The 26,293-nt window shown below is 56.2% G+C and overlaps 1 protein-coding gene across 2 annotated transcripts; it reads right to left on the bottom strand.

The window, feature by feature from the left end:
* On the bottom strand, positions 1-26,118 carry Vwce (von Willebrand factor C and EGF domains). Of its 2 annotated transcripts, none has more exons than XM_046445611.2 (20): positions 25,518-26,118; positions 23,118-23,212; positions 22,899-22,988; positions 22,296-22,424; positions 19,849-19,965; positions 17,533-17,649; positions 16,574-16,702; positions 14,906-15,348; positions 14,732-14,825; positions 13,034-13,116; positions 11,045-11,132; positions 10,031-10,116; positions 9,142-9,259; positions 8,482-8,547; positions 7,170-7,262; positions 5,970-6,052; positions 4,473-4,563; positions 4,301-4,383; positions 3,954-4,044; positions 1-934 (listed from the first exon to the last, which is right to left on the bottom strand). In XM_046445611.2, exons 1-20 carry the CDS (start codon positions 25,625-25,627, stop codon positions 345-347), a joined length of 2,796 nt encoding a protein of 931 aa, XP_046301567.1. In that variant the 5' UTR covers positions 25,628-26,118; the 3' UTR covers positions 1-344. The 2 variants fall into 2 exon arrangements, with proteins under 2 accessions (XP_046301567.1, XP_046301566.1); XM_046445610.2 differs by having other exon boundaries at positions 7,170-7,266; positions 8,462-8,547; positions 25,518-26,117.
* Positions 26,119-26,293: the final 175 nt, after the last annotated feature.

Genomic DNA, 26,293 nt, shown 5'->3' with positions numbered 1-26,293 from the left:
CCTGGGAAACCAGACACCTTTAATCAGGAACCCGGGAGAAGGCGGCCCGTGGTCCTCCTCCCACGGAGGCTTGGCAAACCCGACCTTCCTCCAGAGCCCAGCCAGCCGAGCGGTCCAGGAAGGATGCTGACACGGAGACCACCATCTACGTGATTCTTACAGCACGTCCGAATGCTTCTCAGTAACAAGGTCACGTTCAACCTTGGGGTTCCCATCCCCACCAGGAGCCCTGGGAGAGCCAACCCCTGGCAACGCCTGCCAGGTCTGCCCCTAGGGCTGCCCTGCAGTTCCTTGGGCCACTAGTCAACGCTCTCTGTCGGAGTCTCTAGGGTGTGGTGACCAGCTCAGACGGTGGATTCCTCCTCCCTTGAGGTCCCCTCTGTGGGCTGCTGGGAACCAGAATGAGTGGTGGCCACAAGGGCTGCAGAGAGTCTCTGAGGCCTGAGGGAGGTGGTGGAGGTCTCTGAGGGGCCAGGGGACATTGTGGAAGGTGCTGAAGCTTCAGTCAAGAGGGTGGCAGGCAGAGGCCACCTGGACGCTGTCTGGGCCCCAGAGGCTGAGAAGGAGCGCTCGGGAGTAACAGGAAGTGGCCGATGAGCCCCTGAAGAGGCTGGAGGTAGAGTGGAGGGCTCTGAAGGGGCGGAAGGCCCTGGGGAGAGCCCAGGGGACGGGGAGGCTCTGGGCTCCCCTGGCCTCAGAGGGGGTGAGGGCGAGGCCTGGGCTTTTGAGGGGCCTGTGGGTGAAGTCTGCACGTTGGACAAGTTCGTTCTTCGGAGGAGCTGGAAGAGGTGGAGCGCTGGCCTTGGGGGTGCCAGGCAGGAGCTGCAGTTGATGGGCACCTGGGTGTCTCCGCGGGAACTCCGAGCGGCTTTGCCCAATACCACGTCGCCATGAGGGGTGAGCCCCTGCGTTTCTCCCAGAGGAAAAACGGAATCTAGAGAGAAGAGGGAGAAACAGACTGTACAAGGTTTTCCCTGGTGGCTGAGGAGGCTCCAGTCACTTGGGGACAGACACCCATGCTCTGTCCTCCAGGGGGACTCGGTCCACCTGGGGAGGACCAGCCAGCCTCTGCCACCAGGGACACGAATAGAGGGAGGCAGTTCATCCAAGTGGCTTTGCCAGGATTTGCAGTGTGACCTAGCACATAACTTCCCTGGGCCTCCATTTTCTGATCTGCAAAATGGCACAATAATAGGATTAAACCTGATGAAAGGGTGCAGAGAAGTCTCGGCCTCACCCTCATGTAAACTGTAGACTTGGGTAGTAATGCCGCGACCACGTGGGTTCACTGATGACAACAAATGTACCACTCTGGTGTGGGACGTTGACATCAGGGAGGCAGGGGTGGGAGTTACAGAGCCAGGGGTCTGAGGGAACTCGTATTTCCCGCTCCATTTTGCTGTGAATTTAAACTAGTCTAAACAATAAAAACCATTTGAAAACAAATTTAGGGCCTGGGGTGTATATAGCTCAGCATGTGCAAGAAAGGCCCTGAGTTTGATCTCTAGCACTGAAAAGAGAAATTTTTTTTAAGTCTTGACCAAGAGGCTGGTACATCATAATGCCTCAGCACATGGGAGAAAGATACGGAAGGAGGCAGCTAAACAAAAAGAAAACAGAGGGTGAAAGGCAGGAGAAGAACCCTGAAGAAAGGTGTGATGGGAAGATGGACACTGTCCAGCACGTTTAAGAATCATCCCAAGGGTGGTCAACAGCTCTGTAAGCAGCCGAAAACCACCTGAAATGTGTGAACTTTGTAGTCTCTGAGTCATATCTCAAAGAAATCTGCTGTATTATTTTTAAATGACGGAAAGGAAGCAATTCCTATTCTACTTCAATCAGAAGCTGTTTCCCTTCAAGGTGCTCTGGTCATGAAGAGGCCCGCGGGGACCCTGCAGCAGAGGCTACACGTTCCGGGCCAAGGGGCAGGCTGCGTCCATCGCCTCCTCGGGCCTCAGTTTCCCCACGTGGAGTCCAGAGAGCAGAGAGCAGAGGAGCCCAGGGTAAGAAAAGAGAGAGGGCCCTGGGCTTGAGTCCAACGCCACCAACTGAGCTTCAGTCTCCCATCTGCAAAATGGAGATCACAAATGCAGCCGTGCCAGAACGTTCCAGGAGCCGTCAGTTCAATAAGGCAACACGAGCAAGATGCTCAGTATGCTGCCTGGCACGCTCCCTACCAGTGACTCTAGAAAGCCAGGGGAATGTCATCTATCTGCCTGCAAAGGAGTGTGTGGTGGTTAAAATGAAGTAAACTCTGTCAACTACCAGCAGTTCCCAACTTCATGGACCCACTGGCTCCGTGGTGTGGCCGGCACCACAGACCCAAGAAGCTGCCCGAACATCAGAAAGCATCCCTCAGAAAGCTACAGGACATCAACAGATATTTTATAAAAAGACATTCAGGCCCACAAGCTCATGAAAAAATCTACTGTTCCTAGAAGTTCAGAAAATGTTAAAAGCAACCACATTTAAGGTACTTCATGTGGACACAGAAAGTTGGAAAAGTTAAAATTCTGAAGGTGGTTGGGGTGTAGCTCAGTGGTGGAGTGCTTGCCCTGGTTCCATCCCAGAACCACAGGGGGAAAAAAGGTCTAAACAGTTTGAGAGAATATGCAGAAATGTCAGCAGGAGGTAGGCAAAGCAACACAAGGGAATACAGTGATCCCCTCATCCAAGGTCGTGTTTTTGCATGTTCGGTTACCAATGGTCAACCACCGTCCCAAAATTTTAAGTGGAAAATTCCAAAAGTAAACCATTTATACACTTGAAATTGTACACCATTCTGAGTAGCATGATGAAATCTCCCATCGTCTCACTAGGCCTTGCCTGAGATGTGAATCATTCCCTCATCCAGCGTATCCATGCTGTATATGCTACCAGCCTGTTCGTCGTTTAGCAACCTCCTTTATCAAATCAACAGTATCACAGAGTTTGCACAAAGTACTGTTCACAGTTTCAGGCATCAAAGGGGGTCTTAGAAAGTATCTCCTATGGGTAAGGAGGGACTACTGTATTTTGCAATTTTTTTAAATGGTCAGCTGTGAGCCACATCAATACTTGAAAATCATGTACATCATCATCTCCTGTTTATAACTACACAAAAAAGATCCATATGGACGAGCCAGGTGCAGCGGTGCATGCTTGCAGAGCCACCTCTTGGGCAACATAGCAAGATCCTATCTCAAAAAAAAAATAAAAAATACATACACTAACAAGGGAAGATGACAGATGAGGCAATAATTTTCAGGAATCAATTCTTTACAGTGGCTGAGAAGCATTTACTGAAGGCTCAAATTCTGGCTCTACCACCCATTGTGACTGGATCAAATCACATCACTTCTCTGTGCCTCAGTTTCTTCACCTGGCAAAGGTGGGGATGCTAATAATATGTATCTCAGGGGGCTGCTACCAAGAGGGGAGGTGGACACTGGAAGAGCCCAACGCAGAATGAGTCCTCATTCACATGCCGGCAACGACTGTCCTACAAACCTGACTCCATTCCCAAGTTATGATTTAAATACGGAAGACAAGTCCCAGTTACCTGGGAGGCTGAGGCAGGAAGAAGTGTGAGACCAACCCGGGCAACCGACTAAGCACGCGCCTGAGCTACACTGAGCACGTAGCCGAGGGGTACAGCATCCCCGGGTTCAATCCCTACTACCCCATTTTAAAAAAAGAAGAAAGCAGAGGAAGAGACTGAGGAAGGAGACAATGGAGAAGAAAAAAAAGAACAGAAAATAAACAAACAAACATGCCCGGTGGTGGCCCCTCATAGTGTGGTATAACGAGTGCTGGGTGAGGCTCAGGCCAGCCCTGACTACTGTGTGACCTTGAGCAAGCCATGCTCCCTCTCTGAGCCTGGGTTTCTCAGCCACAGTTTTGTCTAAGTTCTGTGCTTCTGAGAAGATCGGAATGGAAGATGATGGTGGACTCCAGGACCCAGAGCCGCTTACCTGGGCAGGAGGAGCAGCAGTCCCCTGGGGGTAGGGAAGAGTCGGTGCAGGCCTGCTGGCAAGGGACCTTCTCACAGCTCACCTCGCCCAGCTGTGGGAGCAGAAAGACACCCATGAAGCAGCGCAGTGCATCCTGACCACCTAGAGCAGCCCTTGGAAGCCTCCCGCGCCAGCCGTGGGGTCCCACAGCCAGGTCCCTGTCTGGACTTCCACAGAGGGAGATGGCCAGATCCCAGGTCCGGGTAGTCAACCAGGGGTGAAGAGTGAGTGGCGGGGGAGGACGCAGGTGCGCTGGCTGGTTTGAGGGCTCCCCGTGGCCACGAGCAGCGAGGCCTGGGCCAGCTCACCTGGCACGTGCAGCGGGTACAGGGCTCATCGTCCAAGGTGAACACCTGGCCGTTCACCACCTTCCTTCCCTCGTAGTTGCAGTCTGCAAGGCAGAGGGGACAGGCCTGTAAGAGCCAGGGCGACCTAGGCGCCTCGGGCACAGGCGGCTTGTCCCACTCAGCCCGCACTCACCACGGCACACCGGGCAGCACTCGCCGTCGGGGTGGAAAGGGTAGGTGCAGGCAATAGGGCAGTCCACTGGCGAACAGGCCACCGAGCCCAGCTGCAGGACAAGAAAACACACCAGGCCCTTCACAGAGGGCAGCGGAGGGGACACTCGGGAAGGCGCCATGTGCCCAACGGAGCAGCCAGCGTGGGGGAGCCGTCCAGGGCGGGGTGTGCCGGGGATGGCCGAGGTGGCAGACACTTGGTTAGAGTCCACTTCCTGCCAGAACGCACACCCCACAAGGGCAAGGCCTGGCTGGTCTACAGGTTCATCTACTGATAGGCGTCTGTTGAACGGATGCATGAACTTCCCAGGATAGGGGGTCACCAAGGACCCGGAAGGGCTGGGCTGTGGCTCAGGGGCAGAGCGCTGGCCTGGCATGTACGGCACCCTGGGTTCCACCCCCAGCACCGCAAAGAATTAAAAATTTAAATTTAAAAAAATTAGGGAAGAAAACAGCCAGAGGCAAAGCTCCCTGCAGCATGTGGCTGTGGACGGATGTGGCTGACCAGCGAGGGTCGGCCTCTCAGGCCCCGGGTGTGTGTACCCTGGCTTCTCGAGCTTTCTGCACACCTTGCCCCTTTCCGTGCACCCCAGCTGAGGCTCACCCACACCCAAGACACTCTAGGTGCTGTAAGCACTTTCCCCCTCCATTTTCTAAGTACCAAACTAGACCATGTGCTATCGACCGGGCTTTTCAGGCAGGATGGCTCAGGGCGTGCACACATATGTCCCCAAGCGAGAAGGCCGGGGTTCAGAGCTCTGCATCTTGATTTACTGGTTGTGGAATCATGAGCAAAGGACTTGGTGCCTCTGTTCTCTCTTTAGAAAGAATGAAGTGATGGTGCCATGGAACTCTCGGATTCACTGGGTTCATGCATCTCTCTTTTTTTTTTTTTTTTTGATACCAGGGATTGAAGCCAGGGACACTCAATCACTGAGCCACATCCGGATCCCTTTTAATTTTTTATTTTGAGCAAGTATCTTGTTGAGTTGCTTAGGGTCTCGCTAAGTGGCTGAAGCTGGCTTTGAACTTGTGATCTTCCTGACTCAGCCTCCAGAGTCACTGGGATTACAGGCCTGAGTCATGCATCGCTAGGGCTTAGAATAGGGAATGGCGCACAGGGAGGCCTCAAATGCTTGCTTAAAAGACTCTGAAACAGTTTGTGTTCCTGACCACTCCAGCAAGAGTCCCTGGGCCACATTTCATACTTGCAAGGAACCAGCCCCCAGACACTCCCTGGTAACCCAGAAGCAGAGGACATCGCCCAGCTAGGGCTTAAAATAGTTCCCTGGTCCTGGCTAATGATTCACCCTGGGCAGGCTGGAGGGAGCTGTCTTTCACCAGGACCCAGGAGTGACCCTTCTTGGAGAGGGCTCTGAGTTTGACCTCTGCAGTCAGGAGCTGGTGTCGGTGGCTGGGGCACTTCCAGAGCCAGGGGTCGGGGAAGGGTGGTCCGTACCAGGCAGATGCAGCTCAGACACGGGTCCAGGGCCGACGGGAAGGTCTCGTTGTTGTAGAAGATTCTGCCCATGTAGGTGCAGCCTGCCAGACAGAGCACGTGGTGAGCAGCAGCCAGGGGTGTGGATGTGGTGACCGGGCCCCCAGCCAGGGCAAAGGTCTGAAGCTTATCTGGATAACAACGGTCAGGACATGCGCCTCCCTGTGCGGTGCCCTGGGGGTCAGGCCAGTGACAAAACACCCCTGGGGAACTGGTGTTGACTTTTGCTGTGCTGGATTTGGCAAGGGGTCACAGGACCTTGGCCTTCAGTGTTGTCACCCCAGATTGTGGGGAAAGGCCAGAGGGCATCAGAAGGAGAGCCTGGGAGACAGGAGGTCCCTGCCCTTCCCCACTCAGCCAAACCCAAACCCCATACCACAGCCTCTGGTTCCTGCATCCCCAAACTCAGTCTAAGACTCCACCATGATGAAAGTCATCACGTGACTGGTAAACATGACCGCAGGTGGCAGAACCGTAGGAAAAGACTTTGGAAGAACACACTCACATAGCACACATCTGTTAAGTGTGTGTGTGTGTGTGTGTGTGTGTGTGTAACCTTAAGGTTCACAGTGGTGATGGAACTTTTCTTCTTTGTACTGAGGATTGAACCCAAGAGTGCTCAACCACTGAGCCACATCCCCAGCCCTTTTTTATATTTATAGACAGGGACTCACTGAGTTGCTAAGTGCCTTGCTAAATTGCTGAGGCTGGCTTTGAACTTGCAATCCTCCTGCCTCAGCCTCCAGAGCCTCTGGCGTGCACCACCAAGCCCGGCTGGAACTTTTTCTTTTTATTCTTTCTCTATTTTCTTAAATTTCTACAACTGCTAATTTTGAGATTGTGAAAAAGGTAAAAATTACTATTAAGAAAGCCAGCCTTGTTTTTATTTCCTCTTGTGGAATCTCTAATTATTTAGCAGATACAGTTCCTGTGTGGCCCCACCCAGGCCATAAGCCCTGAGTCTCTTTGGTTCTTCCCCCAGCACCCCTAGACTGCACCTGCTTACTTCTAGGAGCCTCAGTTTCCTCATCTGTATAATGGGGTTGCCCCACGGGGCTGCTGGGAGGCTTGCTTGGTGCTCAGTGCAGAGGGGCCTGGGCACTGGGACCCTGCGCATCGCTGCCTGGGGGGGGGGGGGGGGGGGGTCTGGCCAGGAGTTACCTGCAGAACAGTCTGGGCAGCACTGTCCGGGGATGCGGATGGGGTGAGGGCAGGAGTCCACGCAGTCTGTCGTCCGGCAGCTCACCGAGCCATCTGCCTGAAGGAAGGAGCAACTTCACCAAGACCCACCTGGACGCCAGGCCCTGCCTCCCGCCCCAAAGAGGCAGCTCTGCACACTGGCGGTGGCTTGCCCAGAGGGCTCCAGGATGCAGCTGGGAGGTGGCAGGTCCCCCCAGAGAGGACCGCTGCTTAGGCAGAGTGACAGGAGCCTTCCTGAAAGGTTTCGCGTGTCTCGGGAGAGGGGAGGCGAGAGCTGGGACTTCAGTCTCCCTGGCTTCCTGTCCCTCTGCAGTGGCAGCCAGAGGCCGCGCCATCGCCCCCTTCCAAATTCTTCTCTCAGCGTTTCCCTGGATCCCTGGCTCCCCCCAACCCTATCGAGTACCATAAAACCCTATTTTTATAGAAAACCATTCGGTCGGAAATGTCTATTTCAGAAGACAAAAATGCCAGACAAGGTTTCTTTTCCTTTTCCTTTTTCAAGAATCTGAATGTTTATGACCCCTTTATTTCACCCTCTTGTAAAAGGAGTGACGAAGTCGTCCTAGGGGAGAGAAGAGGCATGAGACGGACTTTCCTCACACTCCAGCCAGTGAAGTGCTCCAGCTGCAAGGCCTCAGGCACCTCGGAGGCTGGGCCAGGCTTGTGCACCCGGCTGTGCCCAGGATCACCTGGAGGTTAAAAGGCAGATCTGCCTCCAGGGATGTGGGCAGGGGCTGGGGACTGCATGTCCCGCGGGGGCCGCCAGCCCGTGGTTCACCTGCACAGTTGTTTTAAGGTGGCAAGGACCCCAGCGTGCAGGTGAACCATGGGCTGAAACAGCCGCATTTCTTGGTAAGTAGCTGAGTTTGTGCTTCTGTCCATCTGACTCTCAAACCCTCGCACCTTCTCCTGAACCACTTCTGATGAGGGGAGGGCGCGGGATTCGTGGTCAGGAACACGACCTGCTTCACAGGGGCAGCGGCACGCACGGCCTGGGCTGCCCGGTGCCCGCGGCCAGCCACGCCCCAGGCCACCCTCTGGGAGGGCTCCTAAGTCTGACCCCGGGGGCAGCAGCTCCCTGAATAAGCCGACTGCACTGTCCCCCGCCATCTACCCGGACAGGCAGAGCCCTTCTGGGAGGGCGGCTGAGCCTGGGCAGAGGCGGCTCTGCCTGTGGAGGGACGGGGAGCTCCTCTGGGCGAGGCAGCGGCACAGCGGGTAAAGCAGCTGAAGGCGAGCAGGTTGTCATTCACCTGGCAGATGCATAACTCACAGGGATCACCAGGTGACCAGATCTGTCCAATCGGAAACTCAACCCCGTTGTCGTCCAGAGAGCAGCCTGGCCGGGGACAGTGAGGGAGGAAAGAGTGGGCAGGACTACCCTGGGGACCCACAGCACCATCCCACCTCGGAGGACCCCTCACACTCACGGACACACACACACACTCACACAAACCTGCTTCCACACACAAACATACTCAGACACAACACACAGACACACAAACCTACACACATGCTCAGCAGACACAACTCCCACACTCACACCAACGCACAGTGATGGGGCTGGGGCTGGGGCTCGGGGCAGAGCGCTTGTCTAGCACGCGTGAGGCCCTGGATTCAATCCTCAGCCCCACATATAAAAAAAATGAATGTAAAATAAAGGCATTCTGTCCATCTACAACTACAAAAAAATGCACATTTACTATACACAAATGTACACACTCACAAAGACACTCCAGACACCCACACGACTCAGGCACACGAAAAATAACACAAAGACACACACAGGTACACTTTCACACAGTTATACCCAGACACCAGCACAAATACACAGTCACACACAGTCACACACTACCCGTCTTGGCAGCAGAAGCCTCACTCCCCCTGGCCACCCCAGCCCTGCGCACCCCCTGTAGCCCTGGCTGGACCTCACCTGTGGTGGGCGTGGGCTCCCGGCAGGTGAAGCAGCACTGCCCAGGACCCAGCCACCGGTCCTCTCGGGGGCAGTCCAGCTCTGGACATGGTGTGAAGGAACACTCCACCTCCCCCTTCTGGAAGAGAGCCCAGGGCATGGCCAGTGAGGGAGCTCCCCCCTGTGCCCCTGGAGGCTGAGGAAGAGGCTGGAGGGTGGCCACTGCCCTCTCCCCTCTCAGGGAAGTGCTGAACCCCCAGGGGAGCAGGCAGGGCTGGTAGGGCGCCCCCCAGCCCCAGCTGGGCCTCCACCTCTTGCCCTGCCCCCTGGGACCTTCCCACACAGCCCCCACTGCCCTCCTCTCTGGCCCCCCATCTACGCTCCTCTGCAGCCAGAGAGCAGAGCAGGCCCCAGTCTGACCAAGTCACTCCACCACAAAATCCCAGCTGCACATGGCCCTCGGCTCCCCTGCAGAGGAGCCTGGGGGAGCAGCCCGCTGCCTCCTGCCCATCCTGCCTCCCATCTGGCCTAGAACCAGCCTCCACTCCTCCAGGACCCCGGCTGGCTGCCTGCTCCCCTTCACTCTGTGCTGCTCCACCTCCCCCTCAGCCAGGTGACGCCCTGCCTGGCACGGCCCTCCCTCCGCTCCTCCCCTGATGTGTTCTGTCCCCTTCAGGTCCCCACTCAGCATCCCTCCCTCCAAGAAGGCTTCCGGTGCTGGTGACCTGGCCACGCCCGCCTAGGCTGGGGGCTCTGCCAGGGCAGTGCTTCAAGGAGCCTGGGGCTGGGGGATTAGTGGCCCTGCTGCCTCGGTCTCCTTTTTGGTCCCTCGTGGTGGTTTTCCCCGTCACAGCATCCTGGGTAAACCCCTGGAGGCCCGACCCCCTCCCTGTCACCTCAGCCACCCTACCTGGCAGACACAGGTGGTGCAGTCGTCACCACCCCCACTGAACACTGCCCCGTCTGCGTACCAATGGCCGCGGAAATAGCACCTCACTGCGGGGAGAGAGGGAGAAGTGGCCCAAGGCCTTTGGGCTGGGGCAGCTCGAGGAAGAAGGGCATGTGGGCAGGGGCCTGGGGTCCCACTTGGCACCACCTGCACCACCGGCCCCCAGCCCCAGGCACAAAAGTCACAACTTAAAAACTGACAGAATCACGCAGTGGTGCAGGCCTGTAAGCCCAGCGGCTCGGGAGGCTGAGGCAGGAGGATCACAAGTTCAAAGCCAGCCTCAGCAAAAGTGAGGCACTAAGTGACTCAGTGAGACTCTCTCTCTCTCTCTCTCTCTCTCTCTCTCTCTCTCTCTCTCTCTCTCTCTCTTATTTTATTTTTTATTCTAATTTGTTATACCTGACAGCAGAATGCATTACAATTCACGTTACACATATAGAGCACAATTTTTCATATCTCCGGTTGTGGAATGAGATGGACATCATTACCCTAAGTACATGTGTGAAGACACGAATGGTGTGAATATACTTTGTATACAACCAGAGATACGAGACCCTGTCTCTAAATAAAATACAAAATAGAGCTGGGGATGGGGCTCACTGTTTGAGTGCCCCTGAGTTCAGTCCCCAGTACTCCCTCCCCCCAAAAAAAGGACTAGCTCATTAGTGGGTACACAGAGATCCCTCCACATCTAGCCAAGGAGCAATGCCAAGGGTGGATGCAAACCCCTTTCTGCCTACCCTGAAGGGGATTCCTAGGACAGGGAGCAGGCCTGGCTCTGAGCACAGTCCAGCATCCAAACCACCGAACCACTGGGCATATAATAGGTGCTGAGTAAAAGAGGGCAATCGAAATGCTTCACTCAATCTGAATTTCTAAAGTAGAAGCCACTCTCTCCCCAGCTCCTTTCCTCCCCCAACCCAAAACACACTCAAAAGACACCCCTCCCTGCACACAGACAAAAGAGTCACTTACCTGGGACACAAGTACAGCAATCTGACTGTGGGAGGGTCTCACAGGGGCCAGGAGGACACTCGGGGGAGATGCAGGACACGTTTCCAGCCTGAGGCGGTGAGAGAGAGGGGAGGGAAGGAGGATGTGTAGGTTCTGCCACCTCCGGGTCCATCACAGATCAGCTCATTGCCTCTCCCACCACACCTTTCTATCACGAGAGCTGCCCAGGGGACGCCACCTGAGAACTTCGAATGTCGCATGGTCACAGGGACTTGCTCCTGTGTTTATTATGGTGGGGCTCAGAAGGCGCCCCTTTCCAAGACATGTGGTTTCTCAAGAAAGGCCAGAAGAGAACGGAGAGCAAAGAGACGCAGACAAACAGGCCTCGCAGCAGAAGGTCTGCAGGGAGACCAGGCAGTGGAGAGCACAGGACCCTCCCACAGGGCAGGAGACCTCCCCTCACCTTCCCATGCACCTGAGTCTGGGCCGGAGTGCTCTTACCAGCTCTTCAAAGAACTGAACTTTAGAACAATTTTTTTTTTAATTTAAAGTTAAAATCAAAAGCCTTTGGTGGGCTGGGGATGTGGCTCAAGTGGTAGCGCGCTCGCCTGGCATGCGTGCGGCCCGGGTTCGATCCTCAGCACCACATACAAAACAAACATGTTGTATCCGCCGATAACTAAAAAATAAATATTAAAAAAAAAAAAATTCTCTCTCTCTCTCCTCTCTCACTCTCTCTTTAAAAAAAAAAAGCCCTTGGGGGCTGGGGATGTGGCTCAAGTGGTAGTGCACTCGCCTGGCATGCACGGGGCGCTGGGTTCGATCCTCAGCACCACATAAAAATAAAATAAAGATGTTGTGTCCACCGAAAACTAAAGAATAAATATTAAAAAATTCTCTCTCTGTCTCTCTCTCTAAAAAAAAAGCCCCCAACTTTGGAATGAACCAGACGTGAGTTCCAGCGTCTGTCCCTCCACCGACAGGACTTTGGGCAAAGTACATCACCTCTCTGAGCCTCAGTCTCCCTGTCTGTGAGATGGGTGGAACCTGCTTCCTTCTCAATATATACGATGTGGTCACCGTGTGTTCCGTACAATGGAAGAGCTCAGTGCAGGGTGCTGGCAGCTGTCCAGACACCCCTGACCTTATGCTCTAGTCCCACCATAGATGCCAGTCCACAAGCCGATTTGTGTGTGTGTGTGTGTGTGGCGGGGGAGGGTACCAGGGATTGAACTGAGGGGTACTCGACTCCTGAGCCGCACCCCCAGCCTTATTTTTTGTTTTATTTAGATACAGGGTCTCACTGAGTTGCTTAGGGCCTCAGTAAGTTGCTGAGGCTGGCTTTGAACTCATGATCCTCTTGCCTCAGCCTCCCAAGCTGCAGAATTACAGCCGTGTACCCCGTGCTGGGTTAGGACCCATTGTTAAAGACAGTCAGAGGGTGGCAGTGAGGGTTGGTGGACAGAGCTGGACTGAGGACTCACTCAGACCTCAGCTCAAATCCTAGCTCTTATATTTCCCAATGCCAAGGGTGGATACATCTGCTACAGTCTTTGCATCTGTAGCAGAGGGATGGTAAAGCTGGCCCCAGCACTCTGGCACACAGTAGGCACTTAATAACCATCCTTGCAGGCGTGGAGCGCCTAAAGCAGAGTACACTGGACAAACCCAGCGTGGTTCTGAGCTTTCTCCCTCCCAAACTGAACACCTTTGATTGTGCTGGCAAATAGTTTGCCTGGAGAGAACAGGCTCCCTGGAGGGGGAGTTTCCAAGGGAATTTCATCCCGTCCCTTCCGAACAGATGGACCCTGTTCACCTGGTGGCTCTTTCCTCCCCACGCCCTGCAGTCTCTGGGCTGGACGCTGCAGGTTCCGACCAAAATCCACAGCCTGGGCACCCTCCCTCCCGGGGTACAAGCTTACCTTGAACATCTGGGCTCTCCCCCTTCCTCTGAAACCCCCAAAGGTTAAGAAAACACCCAGGAGCCCTCTGGGATCTGATGCCGCTTACCAGACAGACACAGACCGTGCAGTTCTCGTTGGGAGGTGAAAACACGTCGCCTTCCGCTCTGACGGCGCCACTGTAAAAGCAGCCTGGGGAAGACAAACAGGAGGGGCTCAAGCCCTCCTCACACAGGAAATGAGGTCCAGACCTAATGCACCTGGACCTTCGGTCACTGCCTGGGATGTCTCAGCAGTGGCAGATGCAGGGTCCCTACACTGTGGAACAACAGGGGAACCCTGAGCATCTACCTATTGCCATCTGCAAGGATCAGCTTCTCTGATGGCCCCGGGAGGGTCCACTCACATCTGGTAAAGCCACAATTGTCTTAAGACTGCAGTGTTTTATCCCCATCAGGGAGGAAAGACAAAGGACAGCCCTGTGCTCACATCTAGCCTACCGGCTCAGTTTACTGGGTGACCCTGGACACGACGCTTTGCCTCACCAGAAATCCCAGAAGTCTGACACTTTCACCACAGAATGGAAATATCACCCAGTGGGAGACTTGGAAGGATCTGCAAGCTAGGATAAGCTTGCAGATAAGCCCCAGTACTTTACATCCAGGGCTCAGTACACAGTAAGGACATAGTAAAAGATGTCATTAAGAAAATCAGTAAAATAAGTGAACTTATATTTCCACGTCCAACCTTGGCAAGACTTTTTTTTTTTTTCTTGTAGTGCTGGGGATTGGATCCAGGCCATGCTGGGCAAGGGCTCTACCACTGAGCTACATCCCCAACCCCCTGGGGAAAACTATAACTGCTCAAGGCCCAGCGACCTCAGCATCATATCACCCGGAGATTCAGAGACACGCAGATTCTCAGACCCAACCCAGACTCACCAACTAGGAGACTGTATTTTAATAAGAATCTGGGCAATTTGTGTACAAAGCAGATTTTGAGAAGCTCGGTTGAAGGAGCTTGGGTCTCTATCCCAGGAGCCATGGGAAGTAAATAAAAAGTTGCAAGTGGTGGGGGGTGTTCTTCGGTGCTGGGGATGGGACCCGGGCCTGTGCATGCAGGGCAAGGGCTGCACGGAGCCACTCCCCCAGCCTGTGCAGGAGTTGAAACAGCTGCTCCTCCAGCCAGGGGCAGGAGTTGGGCAGGGGAAGGAGACAGCCAGGTGAGTCTGGAGACTCACTCTGTGAATTAGTGAAGCTCAAGAAGGATGCCCAGAAGACAAACAGGTCCTCTTGAGGGGCACTATGGCAGAGCCAGGCGCTTCTCCAAGTGTGGTCCCCAGGGCGTGACCCCGTGGTGCATGCCTGTAATCCCGTCAACTCAAGAGTCAGAGGCAGGAGGATCACAAGTTCAAGGATCAAGTTCATGTATGGCTCCCAGGTGAGGGCAGGGAGACGGCCTTATTGCCTTGGCAACTTAGTGAGACCCTGTCTCAGAATAAAAACTTAAAAGGGATTGGGGGTGTTACTCAGTGGTAAAGCACCCCTGGGTTCAATCATTGGTACTGGGGTAAAAAAAAACAAAAAATAAAATAAAATAAAAGTGGTCTCCAGCCCAGCAGCCCCTGGGAGTTTGTTAGACGTGCACATTCTCAGGCCCCCAGATGTGCTAATCAGGGGGCGGGGCAAGGAATCTGCGGTTTACAGGGTCCTCCATGGGATTCCAATGTAAGGGACAACTGCAGAACAGCAGGACCGCAGGAGGGCCGGGGGAGGGAAGAGGCAAAATGCGTCCTTCCCACTCTTACCTGTGCACAAGGGGCAGCACCCCCCATCTCTGGGGGGAATCGGGTGGGAGCAAGCAGCTTCACATCTCACCTCTCCGCAGGTCACCTGTCCATCCTGGAAGCACAGCAGGAGTTGCAGCCACCACCAGACCCCAGACCTGGCACCAGGACAGCCCAGGGAGCCCTCACACCCACCTCACACCAGCACTGGGAACATCTGGGCTCTGTCCAGTGGCTCCCCGACTCATGCACGGCTCCCAGGTGCCAGCAGGGAGAGGGCCTGGCTGCCAGCCTCGGGCTCCCAGGGCCCCTTGGTGAGGAAGGGGTCCCTACCACCTCCCCCTGGAGGAAGGAGGGAGGCCTGGGGGTCCTCAGCAGGGCAGCACTAGGCCCTGGGGTGGCCATCAGGGTGGACAGCAGCCAGGTAGGAGCAGAAGGGAAGAACGAGGGTGGTGGCGAGGTGGGAGATGGCGGGTGGGTCGTCCTGGTTCCTGCAGGAGGCCCTGGGGCCCCCGGAGGAGGGCTGTGTCCTGGGGACAGGGCTGGCCTTCCCAACTCGGGCAGCAGCAGAGGCATCTTGTTGGGGTGCTGCCGGGGCTGCAGGATGGCAGACGGGGCCTGCATGGCTTTCGGCAGAGCTGCAACAGAGGCACCGGGGTCTACTGAGGAGGAGTAGGGCAGAGGTGGGGCCCGGGGGTCAGGTGGGGCTCCGCTCCACCACAGTCACTGTCTCTGGACCTGGTTCCTGATGGGCACAGGGGTCAACCGTGAGCCCCTGGGGGCACCATGACAACCACGTGGGAAGACAGACAGGAAGGTGGCCACGAGCTGGAGGTCACAGGCTGGCATGGCTCTTTCAGACGCTGCACGACCAGGCTGACCAGATCCCCTTCCTTGCTTGCCACCGAGTGGACACAAGTTTCCCTGAGCCTGGGATCCACCCTGGGACTAACGGCCCCCAGGCTCCTATGTCCTGATGGGCCAGTGTGTCCCCTGCTACCCCACCCAGCTAGGGCTTCCCCGGCGCTGGAGATGGAGCCCTGGGGCCTGGTATCCTCCAGCCTCACAGTGTGTGAGGAGGCAGCAGAGAGAAGGCAGAGGCCAGGGCGGGAGGACGGAAGGGCTGGGAAGGGCCGGTCAGCGACCATGGGTAGGTGTGCTGGGTAGACGAGTGGGTGGCTCTGAAGGGGGGACATAACAGCCGCACCCACCACCTACACGACTGCGTGTATACATGTTCCCAGGCGCCCAAGCATGGCAGAGCCCTAGGACGCCACTGTCCAAAGCAGTTGTCCTGGGGCTCAGGTTACTGGGCTCTGATGTCACACCTTTCTCTATCACCACGGGTTTCTTTCCTCTTAACCATAAGGAAACATGAAGATGGAGTGGAAGGTAACACAAGGAGGAGGGCAGACACTGGAAATAATGGGCAAGACGAACTGAACACAGAGGGCCTAAGGACCTGGGGACCTGGGGACAGGACCTGGTGACCTGGGGACGGGGCCTGGGGACCTGGGGACGGGCCTGGGGACCTATGGATGGGACCTGGGGACCTGGGGACGGGCCTGGGGACCTATGGATGGGACCTGGGGACCTGGGGATGGGCCTGGGGACCTAAGGATGGGACCTGGGGACCTGGGGATGGGGCCTGGGGACCTGGGGATGGGCCTGGGGACCTGGGGATGGGCCTGGGGACCTAAGGATGGGACCTGGGGACCTGGGGATGGGGCCTGGGGACCTGGGGACGGGCCTGGGGACCTAGGGATAGGACCTGGGGATCTGGGGACAGAGCCTGCAGATCTGGGGACGGGGCCTGGCGCTGAGCAGCTAGGCCTGTGGCTAAGAGCTGGACTCGGCACTCACCTTCACAGGACACACGGTCGGCTCGAAGCCTAAAACCAGGGCGGCAGGAGCACAGGAAGCTGCCCACAGTGTTGTGGCACGAGTGGTGACAGACTCTCCTCTCCTGCGGCCTCCGGCACTCGTTCACATCTGCAGAGGACCCCGGCCGCTAGTCCGGCTGGGAGCCCTCCTTGCCATCCCTTAGTCCAAGAGGCTGGGGGGGGGTTTCCTGCCAGCTTCTTGCCGGGTCCTCCCCTGCTCCAAGGTGCAGGATGTGACTCCGGTGGCTAAAAACGGGGCCAAAATCCAGCACTAGTCACCTTGGAGGTTCGTGCATGCAGCAGTCATCTAATGGGTGCATCCACAACTCATCCCCAGCACCTCGCAGCCATGATCAGGGTAGACAGTAGGAACAAGAAGTGCTGGGGATCTCACTCCACACCTTCCACTGCCCACTTTTTCTTTCTGAGAAAGGACCTCAAGACTCACTGTGCTGCTCCAAGTGGACTTCAGGACTAACACCTAACTCCGCTGGGACAGAGTCTCTTTGAAGCCCAGGGGACCCCCACCTTCAACCCACGAGCCAAGCTCAAGCCAATCTCTTTCCGGAAATTTCGGCTAATAAGCTGAGAAAACAGGGGTCTCCTTCTGTATCAGAGGAATCAGGTACAAACATGCTTTATTTACCCCGGGGAACAAAGGAGGCCAAGAAAAGGGGTGAGCAGAGAATCCTTGGTGTATCTGGGAGAGAACGGGGTGGAAGAGAAACCTAGTGGGATGACAGGGGCCGGTGGCCAGGAGAGGCCGCCACAGGGTCTCCGTGCAGAGCAGTGCTGACCCCGGACAGAATAGAGGTGCAAACCCTTGGGGTTCCAGGAGACCCAGAGGCCTAAATGTTGACCTTCCAGGTCCAGGCGCTGACCCTGTCCATCTTGCTGATTGGCAGCCTAAGTGTGCAGACCACAGGGTCCTGACCTTACCTACGCACGAGTGCCGGTTGCCATGGAGATGGAAGCCAGTGCGGCAGGAACACTTGTAGCTGCCGATGCTGTTCCTACACCTCTGCTGACAGGGGGTGCCCAGGCATTCGTCAGTGTCTGTGAGGGGAAGCACAGGCTGGCATCCACCTCCCCATGGAGCTTTAGAAAGGGGCGGCCCCCACCCCACTCAGGGCTGCAGGGGACGTCCTTAACCCCCATGTCCAGTCTAACAGTCCCTAGACTCCCTTACCCTCACCCAGCCCTGACCACCTGCATCTCCCAGCTGGAGAACAGACAGCCTCTAATGCATCTCCCAGCCTCTACCTGTGCTCCTTCCCAGCCTCCTCACAGGACCCCCAGGATGTTCTTGCCTAAGGGCACTTCTCACCCGACACTTCCTGCTCAAACCCCTCTGGGATTCCCATGCGCAGCCCACCACAGAGGTGCTCACAAGGCCTTTAAAGACAGCCCTGTGGTGCACACCTATAATCCCAGCACTTGGGAGGCTGAGGCAGGAGGATCATGAGTTCAAAGCCAGCCTCAGCAATTTAGTGAGAACCTGAGCAACCCAGTGAGACCCTGCTCAAAATAAAAAATAAAAAGGGCTGGGGCTGGGGCTCAGTGGGTAAGTGCCCCGGGGTTCAATCCCTGATACCAAAAAAAAAAAAAAAAAAAAAAAAAAGCCGGCTCTGGTCTACACCGACTACCCGGCATCCTCCCCAGCCCTTACCATCCTCTAGGTTAATTAAGTCCTTGCCGTCTTCCAAACACAACCCACTTTTGCAGACCCCCCCACCACGTCCACTTTTCTATCTGCCCTGGATGCCTTTCCCTTATCTGTCTAGAAAACTCTTACATCTACTAACTCAGTTCCTGAGCACCTCCTCGGCACATGCTTCCCTGGGCTCGTGTGTGGAACTGTTCACCAACACGAGTTGGTGAGCTCTGGGACACTTGCCCTGCAGAGGACCAGGCCGCAGGTAAAGGGAACAAGGCAGGCCTGTTTACCCAAAGGTGGAAGATCTTTAAGACCAACTGTTCAGGAAAAAGAAAACAGTGGAAGAAGACCGGGTTCAAATCCCAGTTCCAATGTGATCTTGGGCAAGTCAGTTGATTTCTTTAAGCCATGGAGATAAACGGTGTCACCATCATGGAATGATTTCAGGGATGAAATGAGAAAATACAGGGAAAGCGCAGAGCTGGGGACCCGGGACAGGAGAGTTGGGCAGGGCACTCAGCCTACTGACGGGTGCTGATTTGAGTTGTGCCCCCTGAGATTGCTCACTGTGATGGTGTCTGGGTGCCGTCTTTGGGAGACAGTTAGGTCAGATGAGGCATGAGGGTGGGATATCATGAGTGGATTAGTGTCCTCGGAAGTGACACCAGGCTGCCTCTCCCCTCCTCCTTTGCCATCCTGTGAGGACATGGCAGGACTGTCATCTGTAAGCCAGGAAGAGACTCCTCACCAGGAATCACATCCACTAGTACCTTGAACTTAGACTTGCAGCCCCCCGGAACTGGGAGATGAAAGCCCTGGTGTTGGACCCCCAGGCTGCAGTCTTTTGTTACGCAGCGGGAGCTGACTGCGGTGGAACGCCAGGGGTAGTCTATGGTGAGAGTGGAGGGTGGCCGTGGAGGGAGGGCCTGGGTTGGCACCTGTGACATATGTTGATTTTCAGATTGTGAAAGTTTATTTATGCTTTATGGAAATTTCACATGCAGAGAAAATAACAGCACAGAGTCAAGGGGGTGTTTCGTCTCCTCTGCCTGGTGTGAGACTGTCTCCTTATATAACCTACATCAGCGAGTCACCTGAAAAGGAGGAGCACTTATTGTAAAAGATCTCATCGGGCTCAGGTAGGAGGGGAAGTCTCTTTCCTGGGCTCTCACAGTCCTTAGGCTTCATCCCTACCTTGTTCTTCCCCAAACTGCCCTACAGGGTGGGGTCTGGGGTCCTACAGCCTGGGTGTCCCCAGAGCACCAAGGCAGAGAGAACCAATGCATGCAACAGGCTGGTGACTCCATGACAACGCTCCACCCTGGCCCCTGCATCCGCTCCCCCCAGCCCTCCCAGCCCTCATCTGGGGGCCTCCACCCAGTGAGTCTGCTCCCCTGCTCGCCCCTGCACCCTGCAACAGCAGGGTCAGAGCCAGGGCCTGAGGGCCCCGCTGGGCTTCAAACCCTGACTCCACCTTTACCAAGAGCCTTGGTTTCCCCATCTGTAAAGGGGGATGGTACAGCATGCCACTCAGGGGACTGTGGCACGGAGCAGGTATCGTGCAGGGCTCCTCTAGAGCCTGTCCTCTGCCCACTCACCCTGGCAGCTGTGACGGTCTGCGGCCAGCTGCATGCCCGGCCCGCACTCGCACACGAACCCGCCCTCGGTGTTCACGCAGTGGCCCTCGCAAGAGGAGCTGAGGCATTCATCGATATCTGGGGAGAGAAGATGCTTGCACAGCTCACTCTGAGCGTGGCCGTGACTCAGGGAAAACTGACCCCAGGTGGAACACGTACCCACACTGGGCCTGCCCTTGGCAGCATGGAAGCCGGTCATCCTGCAGGAAGAAAGAGCAGGACCAGGAAAGACATCGGGCTATGAGAGAGGCCGAGGGGCTGGGCCCTGCCCAACCACGCAGATCAGATGACCTCAGGACGGCTGGGACAGAACAGTTTCCGGTGGCCCCAACTGTGGGGCAACCCCTCAGGCCTCCCCAAAGAGCAGGGGCCAGTGGACAGCAAGGCTGGTTGAATTATCCACAGTGTCACTGCCTTAAATATTCATGGAGCACCAACGAGGGGGTACAGGGACCAAGAGCATCAGGAGGAGACAGGGATGGAAACGCCACAGTGCAGTGGGGCTCTCGGAGTCTGTACTGGACCCCGCAGGGCTGAAGCTCAGGTTCCTATCAAGGCAGCAGGAGACAGGGTGGGGTGAGACCAGGCTGTGGAGCCCAGAGGAGTCCTGCCCAGGAGGTGAGGGGAGCTGGGAGCGGGACTCCGCAGATCCTGCTGCGGGCATCCCCCGCTCAGCACCAACCGGGGCATCCAAGGATCTACAGGACCACCTCAGCCCACTTCAGTTTGCCCCTGAGTCTCCCCAACACCTGGCCCTCATGCCCAAAGGACACCTCCACGCTCTTTACCCCCTGCTGGGCCTCTGTCTGGCACCTAAGTGCTCTTCCCGGGGCAGGCCCTCTGAGACCACGCCCACCACCTCCAAGGAGCCCACCCGACTAACCCCATCCCAGGGGAACCTCATGGCTGTGGCCGGCACTACCCTGTCCTGTGCTTGCTTTGCCATTGTGTGTGCCCAGTGCGCCTCTGCCGTGAGGAGCACGAGTGGAAAGCAGTCCCCAAGAAAGTCACACTAGCAAGATGGATGACTGTGCGGCTTCTCCTTTCCAGAGGATGCGGTACAAGCAGCCTGGAGATCCAGACCCTTGACAAGACCCTTTCAGCCAAGAGTCCTCCTGGGAAACAGTCAGACAAGCTGGCGGGAAGCCTCTTCACTGCAGCATTATTTATTATTATTATTATTATTATTAGTTATATTACAGACCACCTGGGAGAGGGGAGGTGGCCAGCTAGGAACAGACAGCAACTACAGTGCCACAACGGCAGCCCTTAAGAACAGGTCAAGCCGGGCGGTCGATCCCAGCAGCTCCAGAGGCTGAGACAGAAGGATCTCAAGTTCAAAGCCAGCCTCCACAACTTAGTGACAGCACTAAGCAAGACCCTGTCTCAAAATACAAAAGAGCTGAGGGTGTGGCTCAGTGGTTAAGTGCCCTGGGGTTCAATCTGCAGTACCAAAAAAAAAAAAAAAAAAGAATTATGTCAAAAAGAATATTTGGGGGGCTGGGACTGTGGCTCAGCGGTAGAGTGCTTGCCTAGCATGGGCGGGACCCGGGTTCGATCCTCAGCACCACATAAAAATAAAGGCATTGTGTTGTGTCCATCTACAACTAAAAAAATAAATATTAAAAAAAAAAGGATTATTTGGGGATTTCCATACTATGAAGTTAAGTGGGAAAATTAGTGAACAAAATCTACAGCTGAGATATGATCCAACTTTATAAAACACACATAGATGCATGCTTTACACATACACGTATAAGACACACACCCAGGGAAGAGGGCAGAAAAAATACTTCATTTTAATAGCAAGCATCTCTGGGTGGGGCACCCAGGGGATGTCTATTTTTATCTTTTTACCCTTATTTTCCAAATGTTTGCAAATAAACTATCATTTACTTTCTACTCAAAGAGGGAAATATTATTTTTACAAAGTTAAAACTACAAAAAAAAAAAAAAGTTTTTGTAGCCCTGGAAAGATAGGCAAGAAACCGGTCCCTTTTAAAAATCACAAGCAAATTCTAGTTTTACAAAAGAATAATTATTGAGTTTTGCTTTGTCCATCTTTCAGATGTCGTTTTGTCCCTGCTCACCTGACCCTCAGCCTAGGTGCCAGGGTGGCCCCAGCATGCTGCACTTCCCCAGTTACAGTCCCCATCATATTGAGCTGACCTTGTCCTTGTCCCCTTTCCCCATCTTTGGAAGCCCCATAACAGCAGTGACCAACTGATTGTCCTCTGACCCTGGCCCAAGCTCAGTTCCTGCCCTTAAGAGGTGCTCGGTAAATATTTGTGATCTAACAAGAGTGACAGCCTCTTCCTTCGCAGGCCTCCAGCTCTCTGGAGTCCATCTCAGCAGGGTGGGAGGACACATAATCCCCCTCCCCTCCCCCACGGCCCCAGGCCTCTCACCTGTACACCTGATGCCAACAGCTGTCTCTGTCATGGAGAAACCTAAGGGGCACACTCGGGCCACCTCCTGACAGCCACCATGGTTACAGGTAAGGTCACAGCCATACTCCCCGCAGGGGCCATGGGCTTCTGAAACAGGCATGATACCAAACTGGTGAGCACCTGCCAACAGCACAGTCACCAGGTGGCCGTCCCAGCCCCCTCCCACCGAGGCTCCTCCAGAATCCTGTTGGAAGGGTGTTCCAATCCAGCTCTGCTATTCCCTAGCCTTGTGGCCCAGGTTAAGACAGAACGTCTATGTCTCGGCTTCGTTCTCCTTAACGTGGGCATAAAAATGCTCCCTAGGGGCTGGGGACATAGCTCAGTTGGTAGAGTGCTTGCCTCGCACGCACAAGGCCCTGGGTTCAATCCCCAGCACCACTCCCCCCCCACCACCAAAAAAAAAAAAATGCTCCCTAATAGCAGGGGTTGAAAATAACAAGCTAGTATCCATCCAGCACCCAAAGTCTGGCGCGTGACCTCAGTAAGTCCCTAAGCACTTAAGCTAAGTCCCCGAGCTAATTCAGGTGTTCCTGTCAACCACTGACCGTCCTGTCCCGTTACCTGGGCAAGTGGCTCCTTGCTCTCCGTCCTGGCAGGAACACACATTGGGAGCGATGCAGACTCCACTCCCACAGCCGAAGGAGCAGAGAGCTGAGAGGAGAAATGCAGGTAAGGAGTTGGGGTCCCCCGTCTGCCCCTCAGACCAGGGACTGAGAGCCCTGGCAATGCACCCTGCTCACGTGTACCAAGAGGGCTCAGGGCACATGGATGGCCACTTACGCAAGGTGCAGTGCCCACTGCCCATGGAGGGTGCCCAGCCAGGGCAGCAGCCACTCCCAAAGCCAGAGAGGCAGACGTGGGGGCCCAACCGGCGTCTGCAAGAGAGGAGAGAGCATTTTCCACATTCTGTCCGGGAAGAGACTGATCAACTGCAAAGCCTCCCACACAGTCTGTGAGTCAATTAACAAACAGTTCTCCAGAACCCCCTGGGGAAAACAATGGGAAGTTTTCAAAGAAAAATGTCAGTCTCTCCTGGAGGTAGGACAAAGACAAAAAGTGTGAGAGAACAGATACCAGCTTCCTATGGATGTCTTCCCCATGAACATGAAGAGTAGCCTGAAGAGGGAACTCTGAGCTGAGGACACAAGCTGAGGCTCCCAAGATGGCTGCCTCAGGACCTTTGCACTTGCAATTCCCTCTGTTGAGAAGGTTCTTCCTCAGACGCATACCCTGCTCACTCTCGCCCTTTACACAGGTCTCTGCTCATCATCTCACAGAGACCTTCCTTGCTTTATTCTTCTCCATAATACTTCCTGAGACACTATTTGTTAACTTGATGATTGCTCATTGTCTGTCTCCCCTACTGCTCCCTGAGAACAAGGGCTTCTTTTTAGTTGTTCATGCCAGCACCAATAGCCATGCAAAGCACATAGTAAGTATTCAATAAACGGCTGTTGAGGGAAAAGTTGGAAGTCAGTAGAGAAGGGGAGAGAGGGCACCCCAGGGCACCAGAGAGCTACCCAAAGTTCCCCGAAAGAGGGTCTGCTCAATCAGGGACACTGAGCTGGGAGTGAAGAACCCAGTGTCCAAAAAGGACAGAAATCCAGACAGGCCTTCAACTGGGTGTTGGCTGCTGGTCAAGGCATGTAAAGCCACGAACATGCCACTGTCCCCACCTCAAGGAACGTTGGATAGTCAAGGAGCCAGGTAATAGGAATACAGAGTGACAGTGCCTCGGTGGGCTGGACAATGAAGCCCTGAGGAGGGCCACCGGAGGTGTCCTGAAGTGCATGCAGCATAGCAGCTCAGGTGAGAGGGGACACAGACTGGTGACTGGCACTGACTGTTCCCTAGATGGGCTGCACAGGGGCCATACATCCAGCCCAGGTCTCTGCCCACGTTCAAAAGCTGGGGGGCTGTCATTCTGCCAGGCGGGCATTTTTAGAGCACCCACCATTGCTTATTCCTACACCAGCCTCTGGGGACATGGGACAAGAAAGATGTGCCCTCTCCTTGGAGAGAATCCTCTATGACAACTGTGGTGTATTCTGGAAAGGGAAGCTCAGGGGATCATGGCAGTACAGAAGTCTGTGGGAAACTGGCCCTGGAGCCCAGGGAGCCTTTTCCATGTATCCGGAGTCATGGGGAGGGGGTGCTTGTCTCACCCATCCCCTCGCTGGAGCGACACTGGCAGCAGCCTGGGAGGAGGGGCCGGCAAGGGGCTGGCAGTTCCAAGCTCCTCAAACAGCTAACCAGATGAGCCTCTGGGGGCTCTGAAAAGGACAGGCGGTGCCCCCAAAGCGGCAGATGGCAGGGTTCGGGAGAGGTTGGTGGCATTGCACCCTCAGGTAGGAAGGAGTGTAGCGCTGCTAGTGCGTCCCAAGGAGTCTCCCATGGCTGGCGGTAACCAGAAGACAGGTGGCAGGAGCTTGTGTGCCACCGCACAGCCTGCACCATCTGAGCAGGAACTGGCGGGGGCTGCGGAACACACGTGCGAGCTGCGAGCCTGGCGGGGCAGTCCCCGCCGCGCACCCCCGAGGACGTGGCTGCCGGCCAGGCCGCCCGCTGACACCGTGTTCTCTCACTCCAAGCATCACGCACACAAGCTCACCGCCTGCGACCGCTGGGGAGGGGGCAGCGGTGGGGAGGGGGCAGCGGCGGGGGCAGCGGCGGAGGCAGCGAAGGGCCCCACCCCCTCGCAACACCGGCGGAAACCAAAGCGTAACCCAGAGGGACACCGGTGGCTCCAAGGTCCACTGGGCGCGCCTGGACACAAGGAAAGCCCCCAAGCCCAGAGGGGCGGGCGCAGCACAGAAACCAGGTACTGCCACGGCGGATCGTTCTGGAGCGAACTCCAGCCAGTCCAGAGCTCAGCGCACATCCCGGGGTCCCTTCGCCAGGGATTCGCACCCCCAAGGCGCCCTCGGGCTCAACCAGAGTCTGGGTTTCCGTCTCCCCCAGGTCAGACCCAGCCAGAGGTGCACGACAGGCACTGACCAGAGGCACAAGTTGCTGTCTTTTTCCGGAGCCCAGGGGGTGCGCCCGCGCGGACAGAGCCCCGGAGGATGCCCGATCCCCCCCTCCCCCGCTGCCCGCAGCTGGGGGGCGTCCCTCGGCGCCTCGGCGCTCCACGCCTGTTGCGCTCCCCTGAGCGGCTGTGGCAGCGCGCGGGGCTCTTACCTCTCCGGCGCGAAGTGCCCGGGCGGCTTCCTCCCCGTGTAGCCTCGGGCCGGGGTCTCCGGCAACAGGAGCGCGGCGCAGGCGGCCCGGAGGAGCAGTCCGGCCCACATGACCAGAGGCTGCGGGTCTCCCCGGCTCCGCTCAGCTCGGGCGCCGCGCGCGGGGGAGGGGGCTGCCGGCCCTCGCCCCTCCTCCTGGCGCGGAGGGGAGCGAACCAGCGATCCCCGAGCTGGCACGCGGAGCGGAGCAGGGGGGCTGGGGACGCCGGGAGGAGGGGCCCGGGGGCAACGGCGAAAGGCTGGGAAGTTTCCCGCACCACCGAGCGGAACACAAAAGGCAGCTCCGCAGGCCAGCCGGTGCCTCTCCCGGCGGCCGGAGCCCAGGGCGGGGGCAAAGATCAGGGACCCCTGGGGGCGGAGTTCAGCCTTAGGCCAACACCCCCAGCTTGGGTTTGGGAGTCGGCTTTCTGCGAAGGGCTGAGGGCGTCAGACCGAGGCCCTGGTCCGAAAGAAACTTCGGGAACAGGGCTAGCAGCGGGACTCTGCGTGCCTGGGGCATTGCCCGTCTCAAAGGAACCCTAGACGCCTCCACTGTCAGGAAGGGAGAATCGTGGAGATCCGAACTCAGGACGCTGCGTCGTTGCGCCCTCCGCAGTTCTAGGCTTGCCCTCAGACTCCCAGCAGGTCTGCAGCCCGGCCCTTGCGTGCGTGGACTGGTGGGTCCGCCAGCTCCCTGGCCAGGTCTTGAACTTACAGGCTATTTGAGCACCTCGGGGT

Source organism: Marmota monax, unplaced genomic scaffold (genome assembly GCF_021218885.2).
Source record: "Marmota monax isolate L192 unplaced genomic scaffold, Marmota_monax_Labrador192_F-V1.1 WCK01_AAM20220418_F8-fsc00038, whole genome shotgun sequence".
Lineage (NCBI taxonomy): Eukaryota > Metazoa > Chordata > Mammalia > Rodentia > Sciuridae > Marmota > Marmota monax.
This window is presented reverse-complemented; position numbering and strand designations above follow the sequence as displayed.

Coding starts and splice junctions, on each gene's coding strand:
- Vwce (XM_046445610.2), bottom strand. CDS start 25,627: ATGTGGGCCGGACTGCTCCTCCGGGCCGCCTGCGCCGCGCTCCTGTTG. Junction 17,650..19,848: donor AGACCGTCACAGCTGCCAGG/GTGAGTGGGCAG, acceptor TTCCCCTCACAG/ACACTGACGAATGCCTGGGC. Junction 10,117..11,044: donor TTGCTGTACTTGTGTCCCAG/GTAAGTGACTCT, acceptor CTCTCCCCGCAG/TGAGGTGCTATTTCCGCGGC.